This window comes from Schistocerca cancellata, chromosome 2 (genome assembly GCF_023864275.1).
Source record: "Schistocerca cancellata isolate TAMUIC-IGC-003103 chromosome 2, iqSchCanc2.1, whole genome shotgun sequence".
NCBI classification, from domain to species: domain Eukaryota; kingdom Metazoa; phylum Arthropoda; class Insecta; order Orthoptera; family Acrididae; genus Schistocerca; species Schistocerca cancellata.
The window spans coordinates 528,613,191-528,637,127 of record NC_064627.1 but is presented as its reverse complement, the minus strand read 5'-3'; the positions used below and the strand labels follow the sequence as shown (position 1 = coordinate 528,637,127).

Here is a 23,937-nt window from a genome sequence, read left to right as displayed (position 1 = left end):
AATGATCTTGCAAACAATATTAATAGTAACCTCAGACTTTATGCATATGATGCAGTAATCTGTAATGACATACTATCTGAAAGAAGCTGCATAAATATCCAGTCATATCTCAATAAGATTTCAAAGTGGTGCAAAGGTTGGCAGCTTGCTTAAATGTTCAGAAATGTAAAATTGTGCACTTCACAAAACAAAGAAATGTAGTATCCTGTGACTATAATATGAATGAGTTGCTGTTGGAATTGGCCAACTCGTACAAATACATGGTTGTAATACTTTGTAGGGATATGAAATGGGTAAAGCAGGTGGTATACAGTTTATCGGTAGACTATTGGGGGTGTGCAGTCAATCTAAAAAGGAGATTGTGTGACCGGTTCTAGAATTTGCTCAAGTGTATGGGACCCATACCAAATAGGACTAACAGGGGATATTGAATGTATTCAGAGAAGGGCAGCACGAATGGTCACATATTTGTTTGATGTGTTGGAGAGTGTCACAGAGATCCTGATGGAACTAAACTGGAAGGCTCCTGAAGATAGATAAAAATTATCCTGAGAAAATCTGTTAGCAAAGTTTCAAGAAATGGCTTTAAATTATGACTCTAGAAACATACTACAATCCCCTACATGTCACTCACAAGGGGATAGTGAGGAGAGGATTGGAGTTATTACTGCACACACGCACAGAGGCATTCAAACAAATATTCTTTCCACACTCCATAATTGAATGGAACAGGAAGAAACCATAATAACTGGTACAGTGGGTCGTACACCTTGCAGAGTACAGATGCAGATTTTGAACTGCCGTATTTGGGGGTTTTCATATTTTCACTGGTGTACTACAAATTTATGACATTTACGTAAGACACCACATAAACACATTAGATGCTGGCATCAGTCACCCGGAGTGGGGCATCTGATGTTTTTAACATATTTTCAAAAATTGTAGCTTTATAACTGTGATTGAAATAAATTTGTGTGATGTTTAAAATGAAACTGTAAACCTGGTTTATCTGTTCTTAAGAATCTTATTATGAAATATTAATATTAGCAGATACACAAAATGTTGTATTTTACGCATGGTTCTTAGTATAATATGTTCTGAAATACTCAGGCATATAAAGAGCTACATTACAATTTGGACACAACCAGACATTTCCTTTTTGCATATTTTCCCTTTCTGGTTCTTACTGACTTCAGGTTTGGTGTCTCCTCCCGCTCCCCTCCCCCTCAGTGGATGGCATCTTTTTGGCAAAATGTTGTCCACTAAGTCTGCTTGGTCGATGAACTGGAGAATAATTAACCTCTTGAAGTATGTTGCCTTGTGCCTCAAAAGAAATTTTGTAACTGTACAAGAAACTGAGGGAGGGTGCACTTTCTTCTTTCACTCATATTGTGTGTCCCTTTGTACAGTGTGAATGCATTCGTGATGCTTATCACAAACCAATGAAAGAACAGTTTTCCCACCATCTAAACTGTTCTCTCTTGAAAGAATAATAAACAATAATGTGAAATGATCTATCTTCTCCTACTTTGTGAGTATTATAATCCAGGGTTACGTCTGGTTTTGCTTAGTTGCTGCCCCCACTCATGATCTCACAGTTACCTCTGTTGCTGAAGTAGTGTAGCATCAAAAACATCTCTAGTCTTCCTCCATTTTAGGCAGAGCAGTTGTTCTCTTCTCACAAAAAAAATATGTCCTGTATTTATTCTCGGTTTTATAACCACACATTAAGGAAGACCTTTCCTGTTGAGCATTAAAGCACCTACTGCTTTTGCCTTACACTGCTGCAAACAACCAAACACAGTAGGTGACATATAATAGTGATCTATGTATGTCATGTAATGCTTGTGTAAGTATTTTTCTAATAGTTACAATAGGGGAAAGGCAACCACACCTACAGCAAATTGAAGTGTGGAACACAAAAACACAGAGCAGAAAACAGAATTCACACTGGCTTTTTGGGCACTAGCTCTTTTATCAGCAATGGTACACACACACACACACACACACACACACACACACACACACACACACACACACACACACCGAAATGAACATTAGTCCTGCTGTGTGCTTTTGGGTGTCTGCTTGATTGTTTGTGTAAATGTGTGTACTATTGCTGCAAAAAGAGCTAGTATTCAAAAGCTAGTGTGAGTGCTACTTCCTGTAATATGTATCTGTGCTTTACACATTGATCCACTATAAGTGACTGGTTGCCTTTCCCTTATTTTACGTGTTGCTCCTTCCAGTAATTTCCACTGTTATAGTTTTCTTATAGGCTATTAAAAAGTGCCATATCGCCATGCTCCTGTGCCCTCCCATGCTCCTGTGCCCCTTTCCCAGCACACGCACCTCCAACCTAAGTACACATCCAGTTGAAGCATCAGTAGCTTTGTGCCGTACTTGTGTAATTTGTTTTTAAGTAAACATTAGTATGTATTTGTCCTTGAAATGCATCAACTGACAAATATTTATAGGAAAAAAATAATGAGGGGGAGACTTTATTCTCAAGGTAAAAAAAAGGATTAATTTTGAACAGTGGGTCACAGTTAGGCTGATTATGAGGAATGTAATTTTCATTGTTGAAATGCAAGTTCAACAAAATTGCTTTCAATCTATTGTGGCTCATAACTGTTGCATCAGACTAACTATGAAAAATGGCACTTTTGACCAATAATCATTGCTTTTCGGCTTTCTCAAAACACACATTTGAAGGCACAATTGGCCACCAATGTATTTTGCCTTCTGTGCATGACTATTATTGAATCAGCATACCAGGTAGTCTCATTTTATATTATTTTTATTATTTCATCTTTTGTCTAGAGTCTCATTGATAGTAATTCTTTAATTACTTACCTGAACATTCACACAGCAATTTGGATTATTAGTGGAATTGTCAACTCTGTCAGAACTGGAATTGTAGATTTCTTCTTTCAGAAGATTGAAAACATCACTATCATTGACATTGGCATGGCAAAACTACGTAGAACTCGAGCAGTGGGTCAACAAAGATACAAGCAGCAGATGAAAGCAGTATGGTACTCACCTCAGACTGCCAACATACAAAACTCAAATCAGAATCTGAAGACTATGCAGTAGCACAATGCAGATCTTATCCCTTGTGCAAACTACATTGTTACAGTAGGGGACAGGAACGCGAATGACAGTTCACACAGTGTGAGCAAAACTTTTTCACTGTCTGCCTAACTAAATGCCACTGCCCATCCCTACTCAGGCTCTGTCCACAGTGTGTTAAAAGATCTCTCATAATTTTATCATTTTCGATATGGTTTGTTGTGCTAAAGTGTTGATAAATGTGACATTGGTGAGTAAAACTGTTACTGGAATGGAGTTCTTTGGAAGTAGTACCTTGTTCGTTATGCAGGAAACGAGCTCTCAATTAGGATAATATATGAGCACCAAACTTGAGTAGGAGGTCAAAATACAGTTTCAGGAGTCAGTGACTTTCAGTTCCTATTTGCACTGCCACCCTCACATTTACTACATTTTTAAATGAGAATGAGGAAAATACCAGATTTTGTAAAAACCCACCAATTGCCGATTGTGTCACTTAAAACCACCTTTTTTCACATTATCATTCACACAAAATTTTTCTGCTCCCTAATGATGAGATTTTGACCCAAATGGCTCTACTTAATATTTAAGGCTACAGTGTGAATATTGCGATGAAGTGAAAATCAATATTATGAATGTATTAGATCTACAACTTTGCTTCTGCCATTTTGCATTAGACGGCAGTAGCGGCAAGTGCGGTTCGGGTGGTTGGTCATAGGTGTAATACAATAAGCTTAGGCATCTGTAAACATAATGCCATAAAATATTAGTCTGTTTATGATTACATCATAAGGTTATTCTCGATGAAGTACGTCAACTTACTTACCCATTTCTTGCCATTTGCGGGAAGTTCCAATTTTCTGCTTTAACACAAAGAAATCTGTGGCTCTTAAAATGCTGAGTAAGACCAACGGTGAGGGAACTGTTAGTGGAAGAACGTGCAAAGAATGTTTTCAATGCCTTAAGAATGACGATTTTTATGTTGAAGACTGACATGGCGGTGGAAGACAGAACATTTTCATAGCTACTGTGTGTGTGTGTGGGGGGGGGGGGGGGGGGGGGCGCGTGTGTGGGCGCCGCTAATCATTTAATTATAATCTGTTGATAGTTATTTTAATAATCCCATTTCCTGTTACCTTCCAATCCATATCACTTAGCTCACAGTCTCTTATGACCTCATTATACGTAATACATGAAATTTTACATAAATAAAAAGTGTATATTAAAGACAATGTAAAAATATGAAGTAAATAAAGTGTTAAAGTCCAAAAATTTGATATACATACATTAATAAAATGAAGTCCTGATACTACAATATCAGTAATAAAAACTATATGAGTGAAGCAAACTGTACAGTACTAGCTCAATAAAAACTGAAAAATTACCTCCTGTGTACAGTGAGCAGTTATCTCCAGTCATAGCATTGTTGAAACCTATCCAGAACATTCCATTATTGGAAAAGACATTATGGTTTCATTTACAAGTTCTCAGGCCATCAGTTAAATTGCAGTTTTGAGAGAACCATATGAAAGTTAATCTGTTTGGAAATAATATAAATAGCACCTGTGAAGTCTGTGAAATTCCTCCATATTAATTCTAGTGAAAATGAATTTTTTTTTTTTTTTTTTTTTTAACCTCCCCTTATATCCTGTGTTTTTGGTTGCCATTAAGTTTTAAGTTATCAACACATTTAGTTGTACATAAATTTTACTATGTACTGATTCTGCTTGTATAATACTCAACAGAAAATGTATTAGTTATTAATATAGCTAAAATACATTAGAAATACTATCCCATCATGATTATTTCATGAACTGTTTGTCAGAAACTGCCAATTAAATCTGATAAAAGAAGTTTTTGAAGTTGTTAAAAATTGTCAGCTGACAAAAAAATTTTCAATATCTGTGCAGAATTTCATATGTAAGCAGCTGTTAGCAACTCCAGTTTCTATATTCCATGATGTTAGAATAGTATCATTTCAAAACAGTTGAATTGAAAATGATGAATACAGCTCTGACTCCTGCTTGAGGCTGCCACTTGGTTTGAGCAGTAGTTCTTTTGTGTTGAATCAGTTGTCTCCTGGAACAAAATTTCAATTAAGAAATTAAGTATGATATTGTAGTATTATTATGAACAATCGCCACGTGAAAAAAATTGTCTTGGCACTCTGTGCTGCATCTGAATACACAAGAATTCAGTATCTCTGTATTGTTTCAGGAGGAAATGAGGATGTCTTTAAAAACCATGAAAAAGCAAGTGGATGACAAAGAACGTGCAGGCAAAGCTGCTGTTTCATCCAGTGTGGTGGAAGCAGTAAAATCAATGCTGCTGGCACAGCCTGACAGGCAATTCATTGTGTGTGAACTGAAAGCTCTTTCTAACACAAAGGTTGGTATATAGTTGACATTCAAAAATGGTAACAATTTACACAAAGAATTTGAAATAACATATTGATTATATTTATTTTCAGGCTTTAGATTCAGCCCTGAAGCAAGTTAAGTTGTCATCTCCCGAAACAGCAGCAATGTTTTTTAGTGTGGATTCTGATGCAAAGAAAATAGTATGTCTGAGTGCTGTGCCTAAGGTAATATACCAACTCTTAAAAAAAGAATACATTGTTTAAAATCATGAGATAAATTATTGCTTTGGACGATTTTTAAAACAAGTCTTTCAGATGATATTTACAGATCATTGCTAAACGACTGATGACATTACATTGCAAAGAGAGGAAATAAGAATCCCTTTGTGTACCTTAAACTACAAATAGCAGAACTAAATGTGTATTTGTTAATATATGATTTTGTCACTGTTCAGCAAACGACTTTCAGAAGAACTTTTGACATTGCTGTAAATTGCTTTACCTCCTTGGGTTTCTGCATGTAAAAACCACAGTATACATCTACACTGAGGTCGGAAAAGTCAAGGTATAGTGATATGCACATAAGCAGATTGCAGTAGTATTGCTTACACCAGGTATAAAAGGGCAGTGCATTGGTGGAGCTGATATTTGTACTCAGGTGATTCATGTGAAAAGGTGTCAGACATGATTATGGCCGCACGGCAGGAGTTAAGACTTTGAACGCAGAATGGTAGTTGGAGCTAGACACATTGACCGTACCATTTCAGAAATCTGTAGGGAATTAAACATTCCAGGATACGTTGTCTCAAGAGTGTGCCAAGAATACAAAATTTCAGGCATTGCTTCACACCTCAGACAATGCACTGGCCGGCAAACTTCACTTAATGACTGAGAGCAGCAGCATTTGTGTAGAGTTGTCAGTGCTAACAGACAAGTAACACTGCTTGAAATAACCACAGAAATCAATGTGGGACATACGACAAATGTATCCGTTAGGACAGTGCAGTGAAATCTGGTGTTAACAGGCAATAACAACAGACAACCAACACGAGTGCCTTTCCTAAAAGCACAGCATCGCCTGCAATTGGAACCTAAATGACTAGAAAGCTGTGGTCTGGTCAGACGAGTCCTGATTTCACTTGGTAAGAGCTGATGGTAGGGTTAGAGGGCGGTCCAGACCCCATGAAGTCATGTACCCAAATTGTCAACAAGACACTGTGCAAGTTGGTGATGGCTCCATAATAGTGTGAGCTGTGCACATGAAATGGACTGGGTCATTGAGTGGAAATTGATATGTTCAACTACTTGGGGAAACCATTTGCAGCCATTCATGGACTTCATGTTCCCAAACAATGATGGAAATTTTATGGAAAACAATGCAGCATATTACCAGGCCACAGTTATATGGAATTGGTTTGAAGAACATTCTGGACAGTTCAAGTGAATGATTTGGCCACCCAGATCACCTTATATGAATCCCATTGAACATTTATCGGATGTAATAGAGAGGTCAGTTCATACACAAAATTCTGCACCAGCAACATTTTGACAATTATGGACGGCTCTAGAGATAACTTGGCTCAATATTTCTACAGGGTATTCAGACAACTTGTTGAGTCCATGCCATGCTGAGTTGCTGTAAAAGATTTATGATCTGCGTTTTGAAGAAGCATCCTCTGTAATAAATGTGTGAGCATAGCTAATCCAATAACGTATTGTAATGTTGTTTCTTTTACATGGTGAACAAATACTTGTACCAAGTGATTTTTCTCAGTGGGGTCATCTAAATACTTTGATCGTGTTAAGTGCCACACTATACACATCTTATAATTTCACCAACTATTGTCATAATAATGAGAATCAAATAATTCAAGTGCCAATTTCTCATTTGTAGTAGGTGATCATTATTTCTTTTTGAACTTTTCTTGAAAGTCTTTTTACAAATTGAATTCTTCCAAGTGTGCTCTTCACCATTCAGCAGAATCCTGTTCCAAATAACTGAAAACAAATCTAACAATGGAAAATCCAGGATGGAATAATGACTATATTATGAAAAGGATAGATTGGTACTCACCATATAGTGGAGATGTTCAGTCACAAACAGGCATAAGAAAAAGACTGCTGCACAAGCAAGCTTTCAGCCAAAAGGCCTTCTTTTGAATTAGGCAAAACACAAACACAACTTGTGCACATCTGACCACTGTCTCTGGCTGCCGAGGCAATCTATCCTTTTTATAATATTGAAAACAAATCTACCTTTTAAGTGACACCCTAACACCTAGACAAAAACTCTCTAGAAGTTCTCATAAAAAAGTTGGATGGACACCCACTTCACATTTAAGTTCTAATTTTATTAGACTTTTGCGATTCTCACAGAGGTTTTCTTTTCACGCACCCTTCAATCCTTACTGGTTCTGCCCATTATTTTTTGAATTCTGCCTTTGTTTTCAAATACAGATAGATTGTCCACCTTCCGCCGACAGCACGCTCACTGATACTATGTGCGCGTGTCTGACTAGCAGTCATTCCCTGCCAGGTGACGTTACTATCGCCTGGACAGTTTTGTGTCAGTAGTAGGTCAGTGGTCCTAATGTTCTGGCTAATTAGTGTAGTTACTTCCAGTACTCTTTAATTTCCTCATATATTTTTCACTTGTAACTACTCTTTATTGTCTATATTGCAACTTCTTCCAAAATTCAAAATCTTGGTTAACTTCAAAGAATAAATTGTTATCACTTCTGCTTCTTCATCAGATATAAGTTTATTTAATTCAAACAGTGGAAAAATCCAGGATGGAATAATGACAGTATTATGAAAAGGATAGGTTGCTACTTGCCATATAGTGAAGATGTTGAGCCACAGACAGGCACAATGAAAGACTGCTCAAAAGATATTCTTCTGAAGAGACCACACACAAACACGCATGCAGATACAACTCACGCACACATCACCACTATCTCTGGCTGCCAAGACCAGACACAAGTCAAGTCTGGCCTCGGCAGTCAGAGACAATGGTCGTATGTGTGAGAGTTCAAAAATAAACATTTGCATTTGACTTTGGGTATATTTGTTTATACTTCAGACATCAACAGCTTGCACAAATATGACATTTCGATGTTTCAAGCCATAATAAATTTCTCACTCACTGTCCCTCTAGCTTCCTTTTGAATAGATATGTTTACTATGATGCATTTTCTTAGGAAGTCTGCACATCTCCAAGATTGGAAGGATCCACGGAATACTTGTTGCTGCATCCAAACGGGTATTTCATCTCGCTAAATTCCCACAACTGCCATTCCATGTTTAAAATGCAGACCATCCCTCAGTATGGCTTTCCATGTGCACAATAAAAAAGACAATACACAATGACAATATTACAGAAAAAGTAGATTGCTACTCAGCTTATAGAAGAGATGTTGAGTCACATATAAATGCAACAAAAGAGTGATAAACATGTGAGCTTTTGGCCAAAAGGCCATCTTATAAAGTAGACGACATACACACATTTACCCAAGCACATCTTGTACACCAAAGATCACTGTCTCAGCCAGACACCCTTTCTGACTGGCATAGACAGTGGTCATGTGTATGTGAGTTGTGCTTGTGTGGATGTGTGTGTGGTGTTGATTTTAGGAGATGGGCCTGTTAACCAAAAGCTCAGTGTGTAGTAGTTTTTTTGTTATGCCTCTCTCCAACTGAGGTTCTCCTTTATATGATGAGTGGCAATCTATCTCTTTAATTTCGTAACATTGTGGTTATTCCATGCTGGATTTTCCATTGTTTGAAAACAGTTCTCAGTAACCCCCCCCCCTTTCTCTCTCTCTCTCTCTCTCTCTCTCTCTCTCTCTCTCTCTCTCTCTCTCTCTCACACACACATACACACACACACACACACACACACACACACACACACAGTGTGTATCATACATTGTGTTATTTCAAAGTGAGGGGATCTACCATCAAAATATTTTCTTTGTGTCTGTGGAGCTCCTATAATCTAACAATTCTTCGTCCACTCTCAAGAGGAGTAAAATCCACGTATGTGTGATATGCTCTGTGAGTGCAAATGTGTGTTGTGTGAGAGGGTGTTAGTTGGAGCAATTAGCAGTTCCAGATATTAATACTGCACTTTCTCATTGACATTATCGTGTTCCATGCAATTCACTACTTCATGAATAGTGCCTTTGGATGTTTTCCCTTGGTATACCATTGTAAAGCTGAGTAGCATAAAGACACTGATAATGTCATTGGAAAAAGTGGGATTGATATCCTCATCGGGTCATCTACATTTAGGTTTTCCTTGGTGGCTTTTCTTGGTAAATTCAGTTATTACCAGGATGATTCCTCCAGAAAGCCCACAATTGATTTCTGGCCTTACCTTGTCCATTCTTAGCTTTTGCTTTGTCTCTAATGAACTACTGTGTTCCTCCACTCCTCCCTTCAATCCTTCATTGCTGTCATTACATAGCAATATTCCTAAGTGTGTGCCTGAATATGTTTTGCTGCTGAAGTACTTGTTACTTGACAATAGTCATCCGAAAGTGGTCAAAATCTATAGCTACGCAGACTACTCCTATGCTGTGTGCATAAAGACTGTCCTTCCAAATTTCCTTTTCAGGAGTCTATAGCTTGGCAGCAATGCAAAATTTATAAATATTTCAAGGAACAAATTGGTAAAATTGTGGTTGTCTCTCTGTCAGTTCAAAAACCTCAAGAAGCGAAACTCACCACAGATAGGAAGCCTCATATCCAAGTGAAAGAGGAGAAGTAATTAGAAGAATTATACAATATAGCTTATAGGTATTGAAGACAATAGCACAAACCAGTCTAAAAAAAAACACTGATTGCTGGAGCAAAAGTATCATTTTGTGATGATATCACTAGAAACTGAGAGAACTATTTGTATTATAAAATAAGTGTCTGACTTGTCCATAAATGGTACTTGTGTCTATGTTTGAAAAAGAAAGATTGCATTGTGTATGACTTTGGAGTGATCAGTTACATATTTTTGCCAGGAATACAAGATTATGTACACTTTCCTCGATCCAAGCGTTATACAAGCCGGCTGTGTGAAATCTCCGTATTCCAAGCTTTTGTAAGTTTTGTGTTCCTTATTCAGAGAAAAAAGAGAGATGTTCGGAGAAGTTTTTCTGGAATGGCATATCGGATCGAAAATAAATCATCAGTGTCTTTAGTGTATCAAAAAGTATCTCAAGTGAAAGAGATGTTTGGCACTATACATGGGATTTGAGGAAACAACACTGTCTGAATGCTGTAGAGTTCAGTTGTTTGTAATTCCTTCTCTTCATACTAGCAGAAATTATGAGATTAGTTTCTAAGATTGTGTATTACAACCTCCTATCCTGCTTATAGCTATCTTGATCTGTTTTCTACTGTACTGTCCTTTAAAACTAGTATTGTGCCAGTACACATGGACATTTCAGACCACATCATGTCTTGAATGCCTTTACAATCACTGAGCCTTTAGCTAGCCACAAATGAGCAAACTCCTGCATCAGGTCAGAACCCTGGGCCGGTTCCATGGATATGATAGATGGCTCTAGCCTGCTGATCTCAGGCCCATTGTTTTCCACTAACGTGCAGGCCTCACCTGTCTGACCTAATCTCTCAGATCTGCCATAGGCCAGATTCTTTCATGTGGGTGTAAACCAGTGGATTTGTCCATGGACCCAGAACTGTAGTGCATGCTTAACAAGAGGCCTTGGGTGACAGACTTCAGTAGTTGCGACTCTGTATTAGCGAAAGTATGTTGTACAGTGTGATGTTTTTAGACATTATTTTACTGTAGTAAATTTTAAATTGTGAAACTAGTTTAGATCATTGACAGAAAGTTAGTGTGGGTGATAATAGAAAGAAAATGGTGGCGGTCGCCAGTGATTTATGTGGTGTGCACTCTTATATTTCTTGAAAGAAAAATTGCACAAAATGGATCAAAAAATGGGTTGTTGAAAGGCAATGTTTCTGACGTATGAATCTGATTCATAGTCACGGGCATTGATTTTTATTTATTTATTTCTGTTTACATGTCTGGTTCTATAGGACCAACTTGAGGATCAAATCTGCAAGGTCATGAAACGTGTCAGTACATGACATTACAACATAAAAGTAATAACAGATAAAATAAAATGTTTATGTATCCAAAAAAAAGTCGTGCCTTAAATTTAAGTAAACGCAAACAACGAGATAACATAAGAATCAGCTTAATTTTTCAAGGACATCCTCAGCAGTATATAAGGAGTGACCCATAAAGAAACTCTTCAGTTTAGATTTGAAAGCAGGTGGGTTACTGCTAAGATTTTTGAATTCTTATGGTAGCTTATTGAAAATGGATGCAGCAGTATGCTGCACACCTTTCCCCATAAGAGTTACGGAAGTCCGATCCAAATGCAGGTTTGATTTCTGCCGAGTATTAACTGTATGAAAGCTGCTAATTCTTGGGAATAAGCTGATATTGTTAACAAGAAATGGCAGTAAGGGATATACATATATATTGAGAGGGCACTGTCAAAATAACCAGACTAGTGAACGAGGCTGACAAGAGGTTCGTGAACTTTACACCACGTATTGCCCAAACTGCCCGTTTCCGAGCCAAAAAAATCCTTATAGAATGGGAAGATTTACCCCAAAATATAATACCATACAACAAAGCGAATGAAAATAAGCCAAGTAGACTAATTTTTGTGTTGAACTATCACTTACTTCAGATGTCGTTCGAATAGAAAAAATGGCAATATTAAGTCCTTGAACTAGATCCTGAACGTGGGCTTTCCATGAACACCCAGAAATGTGAACTGTTCAATTTCAGTAATCATATGCCTGTTATGTGAAATTAAAACATCAGATTTTGTTGAATTTTGTTAGAAACTGTAAATACTGAGTCTTACTGTGATTTAACATTTATTTATTTTCTAAAAGTCATGAGCTTATGTCATAAACTGAACTATTTGAAACAGAGCCAATGTTGCGCACAATATCCTTTACAACCAAGCTAGTGTCATAAGCAAACAGAAATACTTTAGAATTACCTGTAATACTAGAGAGCATATCATTTATATAAATAAGGAACAGGAGTGGCCCCAACACTTATCCCTGGGGCACCCGCCATTTGACCGTGCCCCACTCAGACCCCACATCACGGCCATTCTCAACACTGTGAATAATGACCCTTTCCTGTCTGTCATGAAAGTGAGAGGTAAACCAATTGTGAGCTTCTCCCCATATTCCATAATGGTCCAACTCTGGAGCCATATTTTGTGATCAAGACAACCGGACACCTTAGTTGAGTCAAAAAATATGCCTAGTGTTCAAAACCTTTTGTTTAATCCATCCAGTACCTTACAGAGATAAGAGAATATAGCATTTTCAGTTGTTAAATGACTTAATAAAGCCAAACTGTACATTGATAGCAAATTATTTGATATAAAATTATCTATTATCCTTACATACACAGCCTTTTCAATAACTTTAGCAAACAAAGATGGCATGGAAATAGGTCTAAAAATGTCTACATTATCCCTTTCTCCCATCTTATAAAGCTGCTTTACTACTGAGTTAGCAACAGACAGAGGCCAATGCAGTTTCATCTGTGCTTGCAGAGTGATGTGTGCAAGCAGCAGTAGCAGAAACTAATCATATATTCAGTTTTTCATATTAGTTCCGCAAGTTAATTCAAATTACTTTGTGTCTTTTTGTGCTTGCGTGATGAATTTTTTCGGATCTTTGCATATTTTCGAATTAGAAAGGGGTAGTATCAAATTTTAATAACGGTAGAATGTAACATCGCGTAGGCAGTTGTCATTTGTACTAAGACGGGTAGGATCGCATTTTAATATCTGTATAGTGGCGTAGTCATGGTCATTTGATTGCTTAGTTCGTAAGTAATTGTTCATATATCGCAGCTCAATCTGGCGCTGGTGACACAACTGTGCAGTCGCATATTGCTGTTTTATTTGTCGCAACTCTATACGTCCAGATACTAGCAGTAGGATGGATAGGGTGTGTGCGTGCAGTGTGCGGGTGCAGGAGGAACTGGCCGCAGTTCGCGAGCAGCTGAGCGTGCTGTTGGTCATGGTCAGCCGCCTTCAGGCTGCTGCCTGGAGGTGCAGCGACGGCGGAGGGTCTGGCGCGTCGCTTGAGACATCCCAGGTGTCACTTGCTGTGTCTGCTGACTCAGCCGCCGAGGCACCTTCTAGTGTACCCAGCGCATTGGGGCCGCCCTCACCTCAGGGTGAGTGGTGGACTGAAACACGTTCATGTCGCTCGAGGTAGAGGGTCAATGTGGTGGCTGGCCAGCTGGCCTCGCCTGTTCATCCTGTCAGTGGACAGGTGGCCGCTCCTTCAACAGGGCCCGAGCAGGCACACGGGGGAAAAGGCTTGCTGGTTATTGGGAGCTCCAACGTTAGGCGGGTGATGGAGCCCCTTAGGGAAACAGTGTACAGGGCTGGAAAGAATTCCAACGTGCATTCGGTTTGTCTGCTGGGGGGGCCTCATCCAAGATGTGGAGGCGGCCTTGCCTGCAGCTATCGAGAGTACGGGGTGCAGTCGTCTGCAAGTAGTTGCTCACGTCGGCACCAATGATGCCTGTCGCTTGGGTTCTGAGGCGAGCCTCAGTTCATACGGGCGGCTAGCGGATTTGGTGCAGACCACTGGCCTCACACGCGAGGTGCAAGCAGAGCTCACTATTTGCAGCATCATTCCCAGTGTGGATCGTGGTCCTTTGGTTTGCAGCCGAGCGGAAGGTCTCAGCCAGAGGCTTCGTCGACTCTGTGATGGTCTTGGCTGCAGATTTCTAGACTTGCGCTATTGGGTGGGGAATTGTGGGACGCCCCTAGATAGGTCAGGGGTGCACTACACAAATGAAGCAGCTACTTGGGTAGCAGAGTACTTGTGGTCTGCACATGGGGGCTTTTTAGGCTAGGCAGTAGTGCAAGGTGTCATGATGAACACTCACCAGTCGATGTGCAGGCAGGGAAATCAAGACGCGCTCAGTGTAAAGACACTTCAGCTATCAAGATATTAGCAGTAAATTTTCAGAGTGTTCGGAATAAAGTTCCTGAATTTACTGCCCTCCAGGAAGCGTGTGGCGTGTAAATTATTCCCGGGACTGAGACCTGGCTGAACCCTGAGATAGGAAGTTCTGAAATATTTAGTGAGGGTTGGAACGTGTATCGGAAAGACATATTAGACACCGTAGGAGGTGGTGTCTTCATTGCAGTTGACAAAAATATTGTGTCTACTGAGGTCGAAGTAGAGTGTGATTGTGAAGTTGTTCGGACACATTTAACAGGGCTAGGAGAAATAAAGTTAATTGTTAGGTGTTATTACTGGCCACCAGGTTCCACCGTGACAGTTCTAGAACCATTCAAAGGGAGTCTACACTTTGTATCGCAGAAGTACCCGGATCATGCTATATTAGTTGGAGGCGACTTCAACCTACCTAGTATAGACTGGGATGTCTATGGATTCATTACAGGTGGTACAGACAAGCCGTCGTGTGAATTACTTTTGAACACATTATCCGAAAACTGTCTTGAGCAGCTAAATCGACAGCCAACGTGTAAGGGACATATTTTAGATTTGGCAGCCACGAACAGACCAGACCTCATCGACGGTGTCAGTGTTGAGACAGGGATTAGTGATCATGATGTTGTCATTACGACTATGGTTACAAAAGTTAAAAAGTCAGTCAAGAAGCCTAGGAGAGTATTCTTACTAGAAAGAGCAGATAAGCAGTTGTTAGCATCCCACTTAGTAAATGAATCGACTTCATTTACTCCAGTATGATGGACATGGAAAAATTATTGGCAAATTTTAAACACATTGTAAATCACGCATTGGAGAAGTATGTGCCAAAAAAGTGTGTTACGGACGGAAAAGACCCACCGTGGTTTAACAGCGCAATTCGGAGAATGCTCAGGAAGCAAAGACAGTTGCACACGCAGTACAAGAAAGATCGGGAGAATGAGGACAGGCAAAAGTTAGTAGAGATTCGTGCTACTGTAAAAAGAGCGATGCGCGAAGAATACAATCATTACCACCGTCATACTTTAGCAAAAGATCTTGCTGAAAACCCAAGGAAATTCTGGTCTTATGTAAAATCGGTAAGCGGGTCGAAGGCTTTGATCCAGTCACTCACTGATCAGTCTGGCCTGGCAACGGAAGACAGCAAAACGAAAGCTGAAATTTTAAATTTAGCATTTGAGAAATCTTTCACGCAGGAGGATCGTACAAACATACCGCCGTTTGAGTCTCGTACAGATTTCCGTATGGAGGACATAGTGATAGACATCCCTGGGGTTGTGATGCAGCTGAATGGGTTGAAAATACATAAATCGCCAGGTCCTGATGGGATTCCAATTCGGTTTTACAGAGAGCACTCTACTGCATTGGCTCCTTACTTAGCTTGCATTTATCGCAAATCTCTTGCCCAACGTAAAGTCCTGAGCGACTGGAAAAAAGCGCAGGTGATGCCTGTATATAAGAAGGGTAGAAGGATGGATCCTCAAAATTAGAGACCAATATCCTTAACATCGGTTTGTTGCAGGATTCTCGAACATATTCTTAGTTCAAATATAATGAATTTCCTTGAGACAGAGAAGTTGCTGTCCATTCATCAGCACGCCTTTAGAAAGCATCGCCCTTTTTTCACATGATATCTTGCGAACCATGGATGAAGGGTACCAGACGGGTGCCATATTCCTTGACTTCCGGAAAGTGTTTGACTCGGTGCCCCACTGCAGACTCCTAACTAAGGTACGAGCATATGGGATTGGTTCCCAAGTATGTGAGTGGCTCGAAGACTTTTTAAGTAATAGAACCCAGTATGTTGTCCTCGATGGTGAGTGTTCATCGGAGGTGAGATATCATCTGGAGTGCCCCAGGAAAGTGTGGTAGGTCCGCTGTTTTTTTCTATTACATAAATGATCTTTTGGATAGGGTAGATAGCAATGTGTGGCTGTTTGCTGATGATGCTGTGGTGTACAGGAAGGTGTCGTTCTTGAGTGACTGTAGGAGGATACAAGATGACTTGGACAGGATTTGTGATTGCTGTAAAGAATGGCAGCTAACTTTAAATATAGATAAATGTAAATTAATGGAGATGAATAGGAAAAAGAATCCTGTAATGTTTGAATACTCCATTAGTGGTGTAGCGCTTGACACAGTCACGTCGATTAAATATTTGGGCGTAACATTGCAGAGCGATATGAAGTGGGACAAGCATGTAATGGCGGTTGTGGGGAAGGTGGATAGTAGTCTTCGGTTCATTGGTAGAATTTTGGGAAGATGTGGTTCATCTGTAAAGGAGACCCCCTTATAAATCACTAATATGATCTATTCTTCAGTACTGATCGAGCATTTGGGATCCCTATCAGGTTGGATTGAGGGAGGACATAGAAGCAATTCAGAGTTGGGCTGCTAGATTTGTTACTGGTAGGTTTGACCATCATGCAAGTGTTATGGAAATGCTTCAGGAACTCGGGTGGAAGTCTCTGGAGGAAAGGAGGCATTATTTTGTGAATCACTACTGAGGAAATTTAGAGAACTAGCATTTGAGGCTGATTGCAGTACAATTTTACTGCCACCTATATTTCGAGGAAAGACCACAAAGATAAGACAAGAGAGATTAGGGATCGTACAGAGGCATATAGGCAGTCATTTTTCCCTCTTTCTGTTTGCGAGTGGAACAGGGAGAGAAGATGCTAGTTGTGGTACGAGGTACCCTCCGTCATTCACCGTATGGTGGATTGCGGAGTATTATGTAGATGGAGAGTACTTTAATCATTCATGAAAGTGACCATTCTGAAAAGAAAAATTAGAAATATGGCTAAGTGCAAGGCAATGGCAAACCACCTGCGCTAGAACCTTGCCTAGTCGGTGGTGCGGGTCTCCCGCATCGTCGCCTACGCTCCTCAGAGTATGGGACCTCATCATCACAGGGCTAACGTACAACACAGTACTGTAATATTGTGCTAGGCACTCCATCATATCCATGAGAGTCCTTAGTCTTCAGTGATTTAATTATTGACTCAGTCTCCCCCTTGGGAGTATCACAGAGGAGTATTTCAGACATCAGTCCCGGAAAGGCATTTTCCAAAAGATTTATATGATTGCCTGTAAAAAGGAAGTTTTTATTTAATTCTCCAGCAATGCTCAGAAAATGATTGTTAAATGCTGTACATATATCTGACGTATCAGTAAAAGAAATATTTTTACTATAAACTGACTTTATATCATCGACCTTGTGCTGCTGACTAGACACTTCCTTCACAACTGACCTTATGGTTTTAATTTTATCCTGTGAATTAGCTATTCTATTCACATACCACATACTCTTTGCCTTCCTAATAAAATTTTTGAGCACCTTACAATACTGTTTGTAATGGGCTACTATAGCTTGATTGTGACTACTTCTAGCATTTTGATATAATTCTCACTTTGTACTACGTAATATCCTTGCCCCACTAGTCAGCCACCCAGGCTGCCTTTTATTGCTAGTACCCTGTTTAGAACGTTCTAATGGAAAGCAACTCTGAAAAAGCATGAGAAATGTGTTAAGAAAGCATTATATTTGTCATCTATGTTATCGGCACTGTAAATGTCTGCCACTCTTGTTCTTTAACGAGGTTTAAAAAATTCTCTATTGTCATTGGATTAGCTTTCCTATATTGTTTGTAATTATATGTGACATTTGTTTGAGTACAAAAGCCTTTTAGTTTTAAAACTTATGCGTCATGGTCTGAAAGGCCATTCCCTCTTTTACTAACAGAATGCCCATCTAGTAATGAAGAATGAATAAAAATATTATCTAGGGCTGTGCAACTGTTCCCCTGCACCCTAGTTGGAAAAAGTCAATCTGCATCAGCTCATATGTGTTTAGGAGATCTACCAACATCCTTTTTCCTGCACAGTCATATACATAATTAATATTGAAGTCACCACAGATAACTAATTTCTGGTACTTCCTATAAAGTGAATTAAGAGCCCTCTCTAGCTTGAGCAGAAATGCTCTGAAGTCAGAGTTACAGGACCTATAAACATCAACAAGTAGAAGTTTAGTTTCACTAAATTCATCTGCCCCTGTGCAACATTCAAATATCTGTTCGGTGCAGTGCCGTGACACATCTATGGACTCAAACAGGACACTGTTTTTGACATACACAGCCACTCCCCCACTACGCAAGGAAGTCCTTGAAAAACAGCCAGCTAATCAGTATCCTGATGAAGGAAGCCTCTGAATTGTCAAATTATTTAAGTGGTGTTACTATATACCAATAATGTCAGAATCAACATCTATAAGCAGTTCACTAACTTTATGTCTAATATGTCTTATATTTTGATGAAATATGCTAATTCCTTCTTTACTTGGATGCCTGACCTCCTCTGAAGGTGATTCCTTAGTTAGAGGGACTTTCTTTAAGCAGGTATACCTATCAGATGACTTCAATCTAAAGAAGGTGCAGCTCTAACGCCAACTAATGCAGGAATTCTTCCATGAGTGATCCCATCACCACCCACTACACTGTCACTTATAAGCTTTGCCAGCCTCCCCCTTCCCATACCTATTGAGGTGCAATCTATTGATAGACTCAAATGGCACCATTGCAATGAGACCCATGCCCTCTGCCATGAATGCCTTCTCTAGCCCCATGTTAATACACCTAACAGTCACATTAAGATGAGGCCAATCATGACACTGAACCAATCATGACACTGAAACAGTTGCTTGAAATGCACTTTAGTGCCACCAGTTTGAATAGCTATATTTACCAGGTCAACACTTACATCATTTTCCTTGTCCCTATCAAGACTGTTCTCTGCTCCACCTACAATCACTACCTGATCCTCTTTCGTCAAATTCCTACGTAACTCCCCTATGCTGTCAGTCAACTGACACAACAATGCACTAGGCTTCATGATACTGGTGACCTACTACTCACTCCCGAACACTTCCTGGCCCACACCTCTACCATGTGAACTACCTAGTAGGAGAACCTTCTTCTTTCTGTTAGAGTTTGCAATTAACTTAGGCCTCCTAACTGCTGCATGTTTCCTACACCTACCCCTATGGCTTCAAGAGGCTACTCTCCACTCAACTCTAACATTTAGTCAAATCTATTCATATAAGCAAAGTAAAACTGTCTGGATATCTCCTCCTCCTAGCTGCCTTCTTGCCAACTGCCAGTTCCCATTCCCCAGCACCCTCCACCCTCCTCAATGTATCTAGTTCCTCTTTTGCATATTGTAACTGCACCTCAGGAATGCCCACTGGCTTCCCCACTGCATCCCCCCCCCCCACCCCACCCCAGTGAAAATACTTCTAACAAATCCCACATCATAACCCACTACTCACAAACCTACGACAAAGACCACACTTCTCACTCTTGGTAAAATTTTACAGTTACTGAAAAAAACTAAATGTCTACATCACCTAAGTTCTGTTACACCAGGAGAACTATTTATATAACTAACAATAACGATAGTGGTCTCGAAATTCTCTCTGTACTAAGAACGTAACAACTTTTATTAAGACTACTAAAGTACAGCTTATACCAATAGCAACAAAACTTCACACAATTTATTAGCTAAAACCAAACATTCAAGCGGGCACTGGAACACTCAATGAAATTAAAACAGTGAATTAAAATTTTACTGAAATGTTTCACTAGAAAAGAAACGTCAGCTGAAAACTACCGCACAAAATTTAGTAAAAGACTTCAATGCACAGAAAACTCTAAAAAACACAGTGAGTGAATGTTTCCAAATGTTTATTAAACAGTTATTTCACCACAAACAGCACAAGAGACTACTAAATTTAATAACTATATAACAGTGCACTAACAGCTTTGTCAGAACTTAAGAACATCCACAACTGCATGCCAAGAAATGTAAACATACTGCTAATATATGGATGAATGATTGAAAACTACTTAATTTAATATTTAAATACAGTTCACAAACAATTTTGACAGTACATAGCTTTATAACCGCTACAGCTGGAACCGCAGGCTCCAAAATGTAAACACACTGCTGAGGCTTGAGACTTGGATGAACATCATAAGCACGCTCACGAAAAATGTGAAACTCATTAAAGTTCGATATGTTAGGTGTTAAGAAGAGAGCGGTAATAAATAATACCTGTGAAATAGTTAATGTGATACATTGATGGGTAATACAACAACCTTTTATTGGAATTCAATTCATTGTAGTGGTTTATAGAATTCATCACTTGTCTTTTTTTACAAGAGGCTTGCACCTTTCTGAGCTCTTTTTTCTGAAATTATTAAATGTATTTTAAATATGCCTTTGCAACTACAAGAAAATGCAAATTATTTCCACCAAACACCTTTCATTTTATTGAAACATCATCAGTGGTTTTTAATGAAACAAATTTGTAATTTGACCTGCTTTCTGTACCTAAATCAGTTCATTACAAAAGACGTGAATTTTACTCATGGTATTTTATGTTTGAGTTTTGATCACATCAGATAACATCTTCTTGCATGATTAGCACTGTTGTTTTCCACCTAATCCCACACTCTTTGCAGAACTACACATGTACATACACAATATACAAGCAGACAGTTTTTGCTGATGTGAACAAAAATTGGACATAAAATACTGTAAATAAATTCGGAATCATTTGTAACAAACTGTTTTTAGATCTAGAAAACCAGCCAAATTGTAAATATGTTTTGTTACAGTGTGCACATTTATTGAAAGAAGCACACATTTTCTTGTAATTGCAAATACGGATTTAAAATACTTTCAACAATTGTAAAGCAGTTACAGACCGTAATGCCACCTACACATTAAGAATTTCTTTTCTGAAACTTTATTGCAAATTTTGTATTTTAAATTTTATTACACTTTGGTATACAGCTAGATTACCATCTAGAATGTTTAAGCTATGTCTTTGTACATGCTTTTTATTCACATTCTTGTTCATGTAAAATTCATGTGTCACTTTTCAGAAACGGATTTCTCTGTACAATTGTATAAATTTTTCGGTGTGGTCATTGGTCCACTTCTTTACTATACTTGTAGCAACAAAAACTTTATCATCTCAAAACCAAAGGAAAACTCACAGACATGGCCCATTATAGAAATCTACAAGCATGTAGTCAGTTGGGTTGGTGAGATTGCCAATTCCCACTAATTGGCAGAATCTGTTGGAAATATTTGTGGGTTGTCACTGAAATCAACTAGCGTGTGGCCAGCCTCCTTGGGTGCCTGTTTTCCTTATCACATTATGTGAGATACTTATTTTTAATTCTGTTTTAACAAGTTTTTCATGGGAATGGCACTTCCCATTCATGGCATCAGTTATTTTTTTATCATCATTAAATTACTTTATCTTCATAATAATTGCTCTTATCGTATCATTTTTTTGTTCAGTTCACTTTAATATTTAAAACGTTAAAAGGTAAAGAACAATAATCATTACCTATTTGATTAAACATTGCTCGTAAAATATGCTTGACAATTTAAATTTCTCTTAATATGGTGCTTCTACAAAAATATATTGTTGCAGAACTTGATCAACCGAGGACTAAAAGCAAATGAATGGATCCAGCAAGTATCTGGTATGATGCAAGGAAAAGGAGGTGGAAAACCAGAATCTGCACAAGCCTCTGGTAGTAACACCAGTTGCCTTGAAAATGCTATTCAAACGGCTATTAAATATGCTGAGCTGAAACTGGGAAATGATGTGAATTGTGTTCAGCAGAGCCCAGTTAAAGTTAATGGACCTGTTCTCTATATCCATCACGGAAGTCATAAATCATCACAGTGTCAGATAGCTGCAAAATATGGAGAACATGTCATTTCTGTGGTTCAGAGGGATACTGACATGGGGAAAAGCAAGAAGAATGCTGAATACATATCAAAATTTCCTTTTGATGGTGTTCCTGCTTTTGAAGATGATAAGAAAAATGTATATCTCTCTGATGCTAATGCTATTGCCATTTATTTGGCAAACAACCAACTGAAAGGTGACAATTCTTTGCTTTCTCAGGCAGAAGTACTGCAGTGGATGAGTTTCGCAGACAATCATATTTCCCCAGCAGCTCTTTCATGGGTATATTCTTGTCTTGGAGCTTCCTCTCTAGGTTGTAATGTTGCACAGGCAAAGAAAGAAACTGAGAAAATACTTGAATATTTAAACAAAATTTTTCTGAAGAAAACATTTTTAGTTGGAGAAAGGCTTACTCTTGCAGATATATCTGTATTCTGCGCCATTCTAAGTCTGTATCGCCATGTTCTAGAACCAGCAAATCAAAAGAAGTTTGTCAATGTGACAAGATGGTTTAAAACTATTCTTCATCAGCCAGTTGTGACTGATGTTATTGGACCATTTGAATTCTGTGAAAAAATTGCAAATGTTAAGAAAGGAAAGTAAATTGATGACTGTGTCTGACACATGTCCAAATAATTATTTTCATACTTTCAGTGAAGGTCATCATGTACAGATATTTTGTAAATGCCAAGAGTGGAATTCCAGAATAAACTGATGGAAACTTTATAAAGCATGAGTATCAGTTGTTTCTTTTTGTCCCAACATGTTCCTTCTAACTCATACTATTGACAGCTAGCAGAAATAGTATTCATTATTGCTCTTTCAAAAAGCTACCACTGTGGCATTAATGAGTAGGGAAAATACTACTCAGAAATATTAGTTCAACTTGAGAATTGCATCATAATTATTATTAAGTGTGCCTAACCTCTACAATTCTCTTCTACACAACTTTAAAGAATACTACTATCAAATAAATGTTCAACAATTTTTTTTCTTCGTATTGAGTCCATTTGAAAAAGTAGTGAAATTTAACATTGAAAATTATTTGATTCCCATGTACATTTCCTGATGTTAGTATCAGATGAAATATACAAAGTTGTGTATGTATCTCACAAGTATGCGGCAAGAAAATCAAGCCAAACTGAAAAATGAGTAATTAAATGTGTTTGTACCAAACATTCAAGCTTTCTTAGTGTAATAGCCAGTATCACTAAAGTCCTCAATTGTTTCAATTTTGTAAGTATCACACCATTGACAACCACAACCCATTCCAGTTTTAACACTATGTCAAAATGATGTTGTCTAGTGATGTGAAAGAGCAACTTGATGTAATTACATAAAACAATGTAATGAATGTGGATGAGTAGTTACTTTTGGTGTACAAATTTCTAAATATTGGGAAAATATTCTTCAGTGACCCGACAGGGATGTTTATCTGAGGAATTAGGCCATTGTGGCAGATGTATACCTCTGGACATATCAGAGCTGTTAGGTTGGAGTAGCTGTAGTGAATGCCGGCATTGCACTCATTGATCTGCAATAAATGAAATGTCCAGCACCTATGATTTGTATGTCGAAGGAAAAGCCCTGAAGTTAAACATGGCTTGGGGTGGCTACTCTGCATGTCTACAACATCCTATCATGTAACACAATTTTTATGCGTTTGTTCAAATACCTCATCGTTGCC

At 38.6% G+C, this 23,937-nt stretch overlaps 1 protein-coding gene across 1 annotated transcript in view; it reads left to right on the top strand.

Annotated features, from left to right (window-relative positions):
• LOC126162075 (alanine--tRNA ligase, cytoplasmic) overlaps positions 1–22,980 on the top strand; it is a 183,895-nt gene extending 160,915 nt beyond the window's left edge. The window contains exons 17-19 of the mRNA XM_049918347.1: positions 5,293–5,463; positions 5,546–5,659; positions 21,987–22,980. Of these exons, the coding sequence (XP_049774304.1) occupies positions 5,293–5,463; positions 5,546–5,659; positions 21,987–22,853 (1,152 nt within the window). The 3' untranslated portion in view covers positions 22,854–22,980. The remainder of the gene's footprint in view (positions 1–5,292; positions 5,464–5,545; positions 5,660–21,986) is intronic.
• The last annotated feature ends 957 nt before the right edge of the window (positions 22,981–23,937 follow it).